This window comes from Salvia hispanica, chromosome 6 (assembly GCF_023119035.1).
Source record: "Salvia hispanica cultivar TCC Black 2014 chromosome 6, UniMelb_Shisp_WGS_1.0, whole genome shotgun sequence".
In the NCBI taxonomy this organism is placed as follows: domain Eukaryota; kingdom Viridiplantae; phylum Streptophyta; class Magnoliopsida; order Lamiales; family Lamiaceae; genus Salvia; species Salvia hispanica.
In genome coordinates this window covers 10723985-10737505 of record NC_062970.1, presented here as the reverse complement: position 1 = coordinate 10737505, position 13521 = coordinate 10723985, and the positions used below count along the sequence as shown (strand labels likewise).

General features: G+C 35.5%; 2 protein-coding genes across 2 annotated transcripts; one reads left to right on the top strand and one right to left on the bottom strand.

Moving 5' to 3' along the window:
• Positions 1-2361: 2361 nt before the first annotated feature.
• On the bottom strand, positions 2362-6279 carry LOC125195791 (signal recognition particle receptor subunit alpha homolog). Its single transcript, XM_048094023.1, has 10 exons — positions 6130-6279; positions 4673-5670; positions 4142-4226; positions 3911-4006; positions 3595-3747; positions 3409-3516; positions 3197-3316; positions 2868-2993; positions 2699-2782; positions 2362-2620 (listed from the first exon to the last, which is right to left on the bottom strand). The coding sequence occupies exons 2-10, from the start codon at positions 5644-5646 to the stop codon at positions 2495-2497; spliced, it is 1872 nt and encodes a 623-aa protein (XP_047949980.1). The 5' UTR covers positions 5647-5670; positions 6130-6279; the 3' UTR covers positions 2362-2494.
• A 4088-nt stretch (positions 6280-10367) lies between these two features.
• Positions 10368-13265, top strand: LOC125192257 (signal recognition particle receptor subunit beta-like). The gene is made up of 7 exons (XM_048089780.1): positions 10368-10505; positions 10585-10731; positions 11605-11687; positions 11799-11885; positions 12137-12285; positions 12390-12521; positions 12893-13265. Exons 2-7 carry the CDS (start codon positions 10587-10589, stop codon positions 13080-13082), a joined length of 786 nt encoding a protein of 261 aa, XP_047945737.1. The 5' UTR covers positions 10368-10505; positions 10585-10586; the 3' UTR covers positions 13083-13265.
• The last annotated feature ends 256 nt before the right edge of the window (positions 13266-13521 follow it).

Here is a 13521-nt window from a genome sequence, read left to right as displayed (position 1 = left end):
TGGATTGACATGAAACGCTCACAATATGATAACGACCTGAACCTGAATTACACGAATATATCTAATTTCAATTAAAATACGATTTTACAAGATTAAACATGACTTTTAAACCCGATTTACAAATTTTAAGCCTGATTTAAATGATTAAACATGATTTTCAAACTTGAATTACACGAACCAAGAGAATATAACTAAAGTACATATTTTTAAAAAATAAAATAAAAATCACTGACATAATAGTTTTATTTTTGAAATAGATTATCCGAACCCAACCAATCCCAATATTATCAAGATACTGACAGGTTAACCCGATAAGAACATGAAACCAATAAGACATAACCCAAACAAAATAATTTTAATTATAAGTGTTTTTGTAAGATTTTTGTGTCAAATAAAAAATTGTCACCCTACTTAAACCATATTATCCATACTGTGCCTACGAGTAGCTAAAAATATAGTATGTCGTTGACTTATTTTAAAATCAATTAATCAATTAACACATTGTGCATGGTAAAATTTTACACTAACCAAATCGAGCATTTTAATAAATACTATTAGATCACTCTCATTCGATTGATGACCACAAATCAAATGAGTACATAATTATTTATTAATAACAATGACCTTTGGTATTGTTATATGAGTAGAAATTTTGAATTGATTTATATTGTTCAAAACAAAGCCACATTTCTACATATATTAATTTTGACAAAATATGACTATTGTATAGCCAATTGCCGTATGGTAGGTAACACAAGAATATAAGATGCTTGATATTGTGCACAATCATGATTATTTTAAGGTTCATATGATGGTTGAAAAATATAAATTAAGGCTAAATTAAATTAGTAGAGCAATTTTGTGTAAATTAAGGTTCATATGGTTCATATGATATTGTGTAATTTTGAAATATTGAAGCGGTACGTGGAGTATAATTTATTAACAATTTTTAGTTGGAAATTATTTATTGGAACAATATGTGATTGGATTTACTGGAATTATAGTTGAAGATCATATCTTGTCAATGTCCTAATAGTAACGCTATAACGCTCATTCCCGTAAAAAAACTTGTAGTTTTCTCGTGCTCTCAACACACTATAAATGTTGTTCCCGCAAAACTTTGATGCATTTTAGCATCAAAATATAATCTAGGATTGAATTGTGAAATTATTTTAATTATAAGGGAACCAAACACACTACAAATTTAATCTCGGATACAATCTTGCAAACCGAACGCACGCCTCCTTAGATCATTTGTACAATCTCTTGCTATGTAAGGATACATCACTTCATTGGATCAAATTCGAGGGTACGATTAAAGACGATGGTTATCAAAGATTGCTCGTGAAGTTAAAATGTTCGAAGGGGATTGCTCTAAAGCTTAGTTATCAACTCAGGGTGTCTCCGGTGGCGCCCCTCCCATTAGGACCTCCACTAGCCCTTCCCATAAAAACTGTCTGCCACGTCAGCACTAGCCCTTCCCATTCCACTGCCACATCACTAGCCCTTCCCACTGCACTAGCCCCTCCCACTAGGACTTCCACTAGCCCTTCCCACAATTATTCAATTTACGGAATTATTAATACGTCGAAACTTCATTAAAAAAATTACATTAAAAAAAATTACATAATTTGGGGATTCATCCCCGCCATCTGGGGATTCATCCCCGCCGTCCCCGCCATTTGGGGATTCATCCCCGCAAAATTTCCCTCCGATCCGATGGGAATCGAGGGTGTGTTTCCTCCGCTCGTGGTGGGGGAATTTCTATTGTACTCCATTGTAGTAGAAATGAAATTTGTAGATTTAGAGAGAGAAACTTGTCAACACAAGTGGTGTGAATGAAATGAAGTTGGAGGAGCCCTATTTATAGAGTTTATTAAAAAAAAAAAAAAATTTAAAATGTCGGACGTCCGACCTTCGCCACAGTGGCGGACGTCCGGTCGGACGTCAACGCGAGGGGCGAGCCCATGGCAGGGGCACTCGGGACGGGCGTGGGCGGACGTCCCGCTCACTACGGCGGACGACCGGTCGGACGTCGCCGACGGGCGAACGGGACAGCCGCCAGTGGAGACCGGACGTCCGCCGACGGGCGAACAGGACGGCCGCCAGTGGAGACACCCTCACATTTCTCTTCTCATCTCGACTTTCTCTCATTTCAAGTTTCTTCTCGTATGCATTTTTTTTGTTTCATCACTCGATAAAGCAAAAATAAGATTGTAATCGTTCTTTTAAGTTCAAGTCGAAGTTGTGTTCTGGAGGGAAACATGCAATTTAAAGCAATCTAAATTCTTAAAAAGTCTCGACTTTCGCCCTATCTGCCACGAGATTTGAAGATGAGAGAGGGCGAGGAAGAGGAGAGGATGAGAAAGAAACAAACCAACTTCATTAGTAGTAGTAGTAATATAACAGGGTTAAGCTTGAGAAACAAACAGAGTAGTAGATGGAAATCCAAGTGAAATAGGAGAAAGCAAAAGCAAGCAAGGATATGATCCTACTATTTGAGAAGCGTTTTCACGATAGACTTCACATTGAGCTTCTTCAAATCAGTATAGGATTGCCCACATCCAACAAACATCACAGGTGCACCAGAAATGTAAACCATGGATAATGCAGCTCCCACCTATATCATTTTTATTTTTTATGAGTAAATAAATTTGGTTGCAATTATTATGTCATGCTAAATAAAACAATCACACACCTTGTCATCAATAGTGTCGAACTTGGTCAGCAGGATTCCGTCGATCAGTCGGGGATCTGGTGAGGGTGAGAGGTCACCTAGTTTCTGAACAAATTCAAGGACATTGGCCGGTTAATTTCCATATGAGTAAGTAGTATTATGAACAAATTGAAAGGAACAAGTAAACAACCTGGTTGAACTTCGACAACTGATCAACAGCATCGTTCCCCACAAGTGCCTCGCCAACAAACAGAATCAGGTCTGGACTGTTGACGTAGATGAGCTTTGACAGAGCTCGCATCAGTGGTTCGTTATCCTGCAAGATACAAAAATATCTCCATGAATATGCATTTGGCAGGAAAATGCACTCGAGATAACACGATGCAGCAGCTTGGGAGTCAAAGATAAGATCATGTAGTAATTCCAAACATGATACACTCAAGAAGCATACAGGCATCTTTTAACATTAACTAAACTGTAGCAAAATATCAATATGCACATGAAAAGCAGAAAAAGTACCTGCATTCGTCCAGCTGTATCCACCAGAACAACATCTGAACCATTTCGACTGGCCTCCTGGATAGCTTCCTTTGCCACAATTGCTGGATCCTTCTCATAACCTTTCTCAAATATGGGAATCTGGTGGTTGCAAGATCATATGCCATTCCAGTTAGAGCTATTTCAGTTAAGACGTATAGCACAGGTAATATAAGTGTGATACTACAATATACCTGGAGTCTTCGTGCATGGGTACGCAGCTGCTCCACGGCACCTGATCTGAATGTGTCGCAGGCAGCCATCATAACATTAACATTATGTTGTTGAAGCCAGTAGGCAACCTGCCAAAGCCACATGGGAAAACCATAAGAAAAGTGCGAAGTTGGTCAAATCATTCATTTGAATTGGATGTGAACAACCTTAGCAAGATTGGTAGATTTCCCTACACCATTAACTCCAACAAAAACTACAACATAAGGTTTCCCTTGCTCCTTTGCAGCATGAACATCCCTCAAAATATCAATTGAGCGCCTAGGAGTTAAAATGCGGGTAAGTGCATCTTCCATAGCAGCCTGGAAGAATCATGTGACCATTAAATCACTAATAAAATTCTCTGAGTGAATCTTGAGAAATAGAGAGCTGCAAATATGCCCTTTTGTCCATATAGAGGTGGATGTTTTTCCACTTAGCCTTAAATTGTTGATTAGAAGAAGAGCTTCAGATATTCATAGATACCTGAACTGTTGATGAGATTCTTGTGAAAGAAGCTAGCCTTTTGCCCTCAAGACTTGAGGCCACTGATTCACAAAGTTTCTCAGCAATTTCCTCTGCCTGCCAGCGATCATTCAAAGTAAGTGCAGAAACATGCTAACAAACACTTTATGCAAAATAAATGCTAACTTGTATTAGAAACCAGTTTTCATGTCATAGATCCCATTCATGGATAAGACACCATCAGAAACTTACCACATTCTTGGTCATAAGTCTGTCCTTAAGAGCTTTAAGAGCTGGTTCTAGGTCAGAATTCTCCAAATTTGCTTTGCCCGCAATACTGAATCAGGAAAAAAAAAGGATCATAAGATATCTTTTATAGAAAAGAAACACAATATTGTAGCAATTACACATCCAAGTTATAATATATAACATCACCAAAATTTTATTTGTACAAATTGAAGCACAAAAGATTAGCAGTATTTGCTTGGAATGCAGTATGATCATAAATAGTTCAGCCTAAAAAAGATACAATCGCACTCTCATAAACGTATTGATCAGTAAAATGCATGGAAGAGTACATCTTGACTAGAACTCCATAACCTACCCGACCTATTACTCATTTACCTTCCCTACACATAACTAAATGAAGGATGTACATATTGAAGAACAATCAGCCCTGGCAACATTTACCAAGTGTTACATATAGCATTCAATAGATTTAACCAGTTATAAGTTGTTGAGAAATAAATTTAGTTCAGTTCAGGTCAAAGTCAGATGATGTACCTCTGGAACATGGATGAAAACCACCCTCCTTTCTTCTTTCCATCAACCTTGTTATCCTTTGATGTCTCTTCCTCCTCGCTTTCGCTTTCACTGCTAACAATCTCCTCTTTGTCCATCATACTCTCCCCTTGATCTGCAGCTACAACTGATATGTGCTGCTCCTCCACATTCTCACTCCCTGGATCAGTGAAATCTAATTTTGCCTCTTTGGGTGAATCATCCCAAACTCTGTTCTTTTTAGTAATCTTTTTAGGCTCCTCTTTGGAAACCTTGTTAGGTACAGTTTCAGTTTTTTTTCCACCTTTCGACCTAAGCTTCTGTAGCTTATTTACATCAAAAGCACCAGTATTGGAAACACCATTCTCTTTTCCATTATTTTTAACCTTAATAGTTGCTTCCCCTTTCCCAATATGATTATTGCTAATATTTCCATTTTCTAAAGGACGCCCTTTGCTATTGTCACCGTCACGATCATTTCCCGGTTCACCTCCACTCTTTTTTTTATTACCTCCATCCATGTTTCCATTTTGCACATTTCCTAGCTTCCTGGCAAGGTTATTGTTCATAGGCTTGCCCACTTGCTTTGATTTTTTCATTTCCTCTGCACGAGCCTCAGCTTCCTTCTTAAGCTGTAGAAATATATCATCAAAGTCGTTGTATGACGTCCGCTTTGGATCATAAATCTCCGAGAACTCTTTCTTAACCATAGAAAGCAGATCGTCAACGTACAATAGATGGAGAATACGCTGATACACAGCAACAAAAACAAGCCCTAGATCATTGTGAAATGTCCACTTAAGAGTGTATGAAGCACCCGGCGCATCATAATTGTACGATGCAGAGCCTGACCTTTCCTCCAAAAGGCAGGACCTTATCAAGGTATCGATAGGCGATCCTCTAAGAGCATTCCCAAGCTCTTTGCATGTCCAGAGGATTAAACCTCCTCTTGTAAATATGAGTAACTGCTCTAACATCTCTAGAGCTTAGAAAGCTGTATCCTGAAAAAGTTTTCAAAAATTCAATGTTTTCCGAAACCTTCTATAAAATGAGTACAAGTTAAATATTCAATCATATCTAAAAAAATATCGAAAATCTTCAGAGAAACCACTGAGCAATTCATGATAGTCAAAAGCAAAATACACATTGAAACGAACAAAAAAAAGTCTTTCATTCACTTCTTTTTATATTCTATGATTGCTAAAAAAGTCACGATATATGAATTTTCCAAGTTGTTAATTTTATTTGAATCAATCGCAGAAATACATCAGATCTCAAAAGAAACCGCAGATAAAAAACAAGAGGGGTGAATGATTGATTAAGTCGACAAAAAAAAACGAGATTCCAATTGGATCCGAACAGATGAAGAACAAATTAGGAATCACAAAAATACCGAAAATTAAACGACAAAAAGAGCAGGCAAATCCATAAATTTACAGATCTGATAATAAATTCATCACCTGAGAATCTTTGACGCCAATTCTGTTAAAAAGAAAAAGGAAAATGAAGGAGGAATTGCGTTTGAGAGAGATGAATATGGAGAGTATTATATATATATTGGGAGCTGACTAGGAATGTTTGGTTGGTCGGCCAAAACCGGCGGCGGGGGTCAGCGTGTTAAGGTCGTACTACTATTTATTCCAAATATCCGATTTTATTAATAATCAGGAAAATGTTGTAAAATAAAAATCATGATGGTGATGAATTGCTTGAATCAAACAAATCATGGTTAAGTAAATCTTTCAACTATCATAGAAGCTTCTCAGCCTTTATCATGCCGTACATCAGGAGGTTTGGAACTAACAATGTACAATGTGATCGAGTACAACCTCTTATATTACCATCTTTTGAAGTCATTTTATGACAACTTTTCAACGGGTGATATTTAGGGTTTAGAAGGCGCTAGACTTGGTCCCAAACGGAAGCTTCTTGTGTTGACTTTCACGGTCTTAAAAAACTAAGTTGAGCATGGATAATGCTCAAGTCCAAAGAAATGAGAGATTATAGGCAGAGGAGAACATTCGCAACTGACAAGTCCATCTTCAACTCATGATCGACATAGTTGAAGAAGTTTGGGCACGCAGTGTGTTTAGAGTTTGTATACTAGAAATCACCTTTCAAGTAATTGAATGCTGTAAAACTCTTATTTTATTTTCCAATAAATAAAACAGATTATTTTTGTCATAATGTTGTTATGTTTTACATTTAATAGGTGTTTATTGCATGTTTAAATGTATAAGTAACTTAATAAAGTCTTAGTCTTTATTTTAGTAGACCGGTTGTGGGCGACGTCCACTTTTAGGTAACACGGTCAGTTCTAAACAAATAAAAAGAAGAATTTCATAACCTAGATGGAATTAGACTACCCATCGTGAAAGGTTGCAATGTCAATCCGCATATTTCTAAGTCTTACTGAAATAAGATGACATTGGTGTAGTAAAGCATTGAATGGATCTAACAGCGAGACGAGTTTTTATGCTATCTACTGAAAGACGAGGTCTTGATAAGTGTTTGTTTCTTAATCAATGTATGTTAGCATTGAGCATACAGTATTGATTATGCACTGCTTTGACTTATCAAATGATGCGGGTTTTTCGCAACCCAATAATCCCGATATATTGGGTAGTGGTGATAAATATCTAGCGGTGCTAGGATTGCTATTATGTTGAATCGTGTGTGAGGTGAGTCTCGTTTGATAATGTCCTCAAGAGGAGCGCGAAACAAGGTTTTATTATTCGGAACCTAGCTAGTTGGAGTTTGATTACTCTATGAATAATAAATAAGTGTTTCATGCTAAGCCCACTCTTGGAATTTATAAGAAGTTAATTAATTAATGTCTGTTATAATGGACATTTTTATCTTAAGCGCGAAAATAAAAGTTAAAACGGAAACCCAAAATACTTGTAATTTCGGATTTGGATGGGGAGAGTTCAATATTACTTCTGTAGTGACTGCTCGTAATATTTCAATTAAAGCTTGTATTAAATTGTGGGTTCAATTTAATTAGTAAAAAGCAAATTGGGGAAACTCATATCCAAAACCTTCCATAGATCCCTATCTGGGCCCAAAAAGAACTTAATATAAATAAGAGAATAAATGGGAAAAAAATACACAATTATTTTTCTCAAAATTTTCGTCCACTCCAACATAGAGTAGAGGATGTTTTTTTTTTCTCTCCAGCTCTCCTATGTGAGGTCAGCTTCTGTCTTATTTATTCAAGTCCTAGTATCCCGGTGAAATCAACCCACACTGATATTGGAATACAGTTCGGGAACCAGTCAGAAGACCATGGTCTAGTACTCAACGCTTCACGTGGAGAAGCGCTAGCCATCGTCGATTCTTTGGAGAATCAACAAGGTATTATTCATACTCCGTAGAAAAGCATGTTTTAGGTTTAAATTATACTTCATGTTTAATTCAAGTTATGAGCATGATACATGAGATAATTACGCGAATAGAATTTGTCTAATAATCTGCTAAATAGATCTGATTATTTTCCATGCATCACTATGTTGTCTCTTCTTCATCGCCCTGTTTCTGTCCATCTTCATCACAGGGATCCTAGAGCTGAGGTGGAGCGGGGAATTTAGCGAACTGTATGCCTTCAAGTGGACCACATTGCTCATCCCTCCAACCACCATCCTCGTCATAAACTTGGTAGGGGTGGTGGCTGTGGCTGGGATATCTGATGCCATCAACAACGGCTACCAATCGTGGGGCCCCCTCTTCGGAAAGCTCTTCTTCGTCTTCTGAGTCATCGTGCATCTCGATCCATTCCTCAAGGGTTTGATGGGAAAGCAAAACAGGACTCCCACCATTGTGGTCATATGTTGCCTCCATTTTCTCCTTGCTTTGAGTCAGGATTGATCCATTCATACTTCGGACTAAGGGCCCGGATACCAACAAATGTGGGATCAATTTTTGATTTATTTTCCCACACTAATGAATTTTGGCCATGTTTGGTTGTCGGGAAAGTAAAGTTGACAAGAAAAATGATTCCTAGGAAAATAAATCATTGGAATATGATTCCTAACAAATTAACTTTCTTGTGTTTGAAAAATATCAAGATTTTAAATTTCATATTTGATTAAATAATAATAATAATAATTTTGATATTATATTAAGATTCCTTTAATAAATTATTAATTTAAAAAAATATAATATATTATTATTTTATTTATTATTATAATGATAATTTAAATAATTGAATTAAGATATTCTTCATTTATTAGTTTATATTATTATAATTATATATAAGCATATTCTTATAATTTTAAATATTTATTGATATTATAATTGAATAAAATTTATAATTTCAAAATTTCATTAAGCTTTGTTAATTAATTAGTTTATAAAATGGTAATAACATTTTATTATTAATAGTATTATGATACATAATTTAAATAATTATATTAGTAATTATTAATAATTATAATATTATAATAATAATATAATAATTATTATTATAGTTATAGTGTAATTTATAGTTATTTATTATAATTAAATTAAGTAGAGTAAGATTCATAATTTTAAATTATTTTTAATTTTATTTATTTAATAATAATAATAATAATAATTGTATAAGATTGAACTTATTAAATAATTAAATATATAAGAATCCAAAAACTGGGAAAAAGAATACCTGAGAAAAGCTAGGATTTAGAATCCTGGAAAGTTGTACTAACTTTCCTTGTTCTGGGATTTTGATTACTTTCCCAGTTTGATTAACAACCGAAATAAACACAGGAATTTAAAATTTAAGGAATCAGATTACTTTCCCAGACAACATCCGTGCAACCAAACATGGCCTTTGTACTTTTTTTTCTTTTTTTTGCATTTGAAACACCGATTTCCCATCTTCTGTTTTTAGTGTTTCTATTCTCTTTGGAGTATAATAGTTTTATTACTTACCTTAATTCGTAGACCATAAATACTATGCATATTCATGAGTTTAATGTAGACGTTTCTTAAAACTCGTATCGAGTTAAATGTGGATATTTAATTGGGGATGGAGGGAGTATTAAAATATTTCATACTCTCATCGTCACACTCTAAGTGGATTATTTTGTTTTCTGGCACGAGATTATATGTACTATTATTTTGTGAGTTTAGAGAATAAAATAAGAGAATTCGAAAAAATAGAGACGCCAAAAGATAACTATTTTCCATGCATCACTATGTTTTGAAATCGTCAAAAAATAGTCTCATGACTCTCATTTCATTTTTTTTTGGATTTTCCAACTCAGTTGAAACAATAATTTCTTTCTTGGTTCACAATAAAACTCAGAAATTACAATATAAAGTAAAATAGCAAAATAAATTCCTAAAAGTTAAACGGACCGGTCGAATTAGGATCCAATCTCCGTCGCATCGTGATCTCCTCAATTGGGAGTGGATTCCCCTGCTGTGGTGAAAATACGTAATAATTTACTATGGTCTATGGATTAGCTGGATTAGTTAATGCAGCTTGTGTTAAAGTAATTTGAAAAGATTAAAGTTTGATGATAAAGTTGAGACAAAATGCTATATTTACTCTGTAAAGTGTAGAGTAGCCAAAATCATTGTTCAAATAGGAGATGAAGCAATTGAATGAATAAAGGTGTTACGGTAGAGTAGTGCAATAAATAAGTGTTAAACCAAAATAATTATTAAACTAAATTATTAAGCTTAAATAAAAAAGAAAGGGGATGAAGCAATATTGAGTGAAACGCCGCCGTTTTCTGCACCACAGCACCCCCTGCTGTGGTGAATCCACTCCCCTCCCCAATTAGGGTTTCTATTATTTTGGGGAGAAACCAACACTTTCTTTATTCGTTCATTTGGAAGGAAATTGCAGGTTTTCGACTTGAATTTCACAGCTCAAATCGTATACACATATTTCTGAGTTCTGATAATATCGAACATTTTTTTAATAGCAATGGATGACCAGAAATTGGAGAATCTGAAGATCCAATTGCAGCAGTTACACAATGAAGCACACGAATTTGTGCAGAGTATCCCGCCAACGCAGCTCTATGGTGCTATCGGAGTAGTCATTCTCACTATATTCTTCTTCTTAATCAGTAAGTTGACCTAACAATCTTTACTTTTTTTTTTACCTTTTGAATTCTGTTTTCTTCCTGTTGCTCGAGCTGTTTGGTCGTGTGGCAATTGGCATTGTGTTTGTGCATAAGTCGTAAGCGAATAGCGATCTTCTTATTGCTCCTGTGTTGTTAAGTGATCGATATTATGAAATTTCACCTTTAGAGTAATTCAATCAATTGTGGATACAAAATCACCTAATTCCATACTTGAATTGCAATGCCAATTTTAGGCAGCTTGAAGACGTGAACGAGTTGAATCTCTATAAGTATGTTTCGATTTTTCTCTCTCTTTTGAGCTTCAAATTGTGTTTAATATAGTTTGATTAATTGCTGGTGGACTGAGACTGACATTGTTAGAGCTATAATCTAGTGACGTAAGGGTTGAGGTGTTTGCTAGTTTCGGTGTGATTTTATTTATTTTCACTTGTGGAGTGGAGCACTGGAGCATGAGCTGATCGTAATTTAATCAAATCAAAAATAGTGTAAACGCTTAGTTCATTATGTTTCATGGAACAAATTCAAATGAGATTTGAGCAATTGGTAGTCTTATGATGAAATAGTTTAATTATGATTCTCAAGATAAGACATCATAGGTAACTCTTGTATCACGTTACAGTTGTGCTTCAAGTTTGACTGCATTGTGTAATATGGCAAATGTTAAAGAGATGACCAGTTTCTGGCAAAATGACTTCTTATTTTCTGGTGAAAAATGCCTCGGTGTATAAACTTTTGGTGCAAAATTTGTAATGCACACTAAACATGTGTTTTTTTAATGCTCTGGTTTGTATCGTCAGTTGCATGACAATGGGTATGTTCACTCTGTTCATTTATATGAAATACCTGTGGCTGCAGTTCGTCTTTTCAAGCGTAGGGCTTCGAATACTATTGTGCTCACTGGATTAAGTGGAAGTGGTAAAACTGTTCTTTTTTACCAGGTACATATGCAAGAAAGAGTTTTAGATGATTTAGATTCTCTTCCTATTTTCTTTAATCCGAGTACTGTACTACTGTTAAGGTTTACTTAATTAAAAATTTTCATGTTCCAGCTTCGGGATGGCTCCTCCCATCAAGGTACTATGACATCAATGGAACCAAATGAGGATACATTTGTACTACACTCGGAGACAACTAAGGTGATGCACCTTTTTATTTCTTCTGAAAAGTGAATTTAGATGAATTCTTCGAGCATGTTTAACTGATTAAGTAGTGTCTCTTGCAACAATATCATTTTCAAGCCTAAATTAATTATAAGTATCATCTAATGCCAAAATTACTCCATATGTTACTTTGCTGTATGCAGCTTGCAAAATACACATTTATTATTTTTCACCTAAGTTTAATAACAAAGGTGTTGAACTAAATATAATTCGGTTACATGCTGCAGAAGGGAAAAGTGAAGCCTGTTCACATTGTTGATGTTCCTGGGCATTCACGTCTTAGACCCAAACTAGATGAATTCTTGCCTCTGGCAGCTGGAATAGTTTTTGTAGTAGATGCTGTGGAATTCTTACCTAATGTCCGTGCTGCTTCAGAGTACGTACTATTTGGATTTTTAGCATTGTCGTACAGGCCCGAAATTTCATCTCATGTTGGTATGGGTTGATTTTTATATATATTTGTTGTATTTATTCATGCAGGTACCTCTATGATATTTTAACCAAGGCTAGTGTTGTGAAGAGAAAGATCCCTTTCCTACTCTTGTGCAACAAGGTAGACAAAGTTACAGCACATACAAAAGATTTCATCAGAAAACAACTCGAGAAGGAAATGTAAGATAATTATTTCCGACAGCTCTTTCACATTTGCTCTTCTTCTAGTTAGATATGTATGCCGTGATGTCTCGATTAAGAACTCCCCTGTCCCCAAGCATCACCAGAAAATATCATCCTAAACGAATTAATTAAAAGTGGACAAATTGGCGTTTGCACCTTTGGAATAATTCATACACAGACATATCAAGGCTTGGATCAGAAAGGTAATGAAGGATGATAGCAGAGCTTTGAGTAGATGTTTTTTAGGTTATTGCGTGAAGCCTTGATACATATAACTCATTCTTGCTTTGGTATTTGTCTTGAATTAATGAAATTATATTGCGAATCATATTTCTCATTTCCTTCTGTACTTGTTGTTTTGTGCTCAGCGACAAGCTCCGTGCATCAAGAACAGCATTATCTTCAGCTGACATTGCTAATGAATACTCACTCGGGGTACCTGGAGAAGCTTTTGCATTTCATCAGTGCCTCAACAAAATCTCAGTCGCAGAAACATCTGGTTCGACTGGTGACATCTCTCAGTTGGAGCAGTTTATCAGAGACTATGTTCAAGCTTGACCGATTGTACCAAATTAGAACCATGGTTGTGATTTTTGTTTTCTACCGGTGACTGTAAAAGCATTGAGATCTGTAGAGACGAGAGAGCAAGAAGAGCGGTCTTTGTATATAACTTTGCATTCTTAATTTTCAGTCACAGAAATACTTGTGCCAGTTGAGTACGACAAAAAAATTGTTTAGACATACAACTCAGTATTAGCCAATTTATGCTTCTAGAATCTAGGATATATTTTGAAGAGTTTTTTCCCCTCAATTGTTGTTGCAGTCTTGCTATCTTGATAAATAACGTCGCTTAATCTTGAATATAAGAGAGAAGATCCCATATAATGGAATATGCATCAAGCCAACACCCAGATACCTGCCAAATTTGTCCATCAACTATGAGCATATAGATTGAAGAGAATAAAGTGTAGTGTAGTGTAGTGTAGTGTAGTGTAGT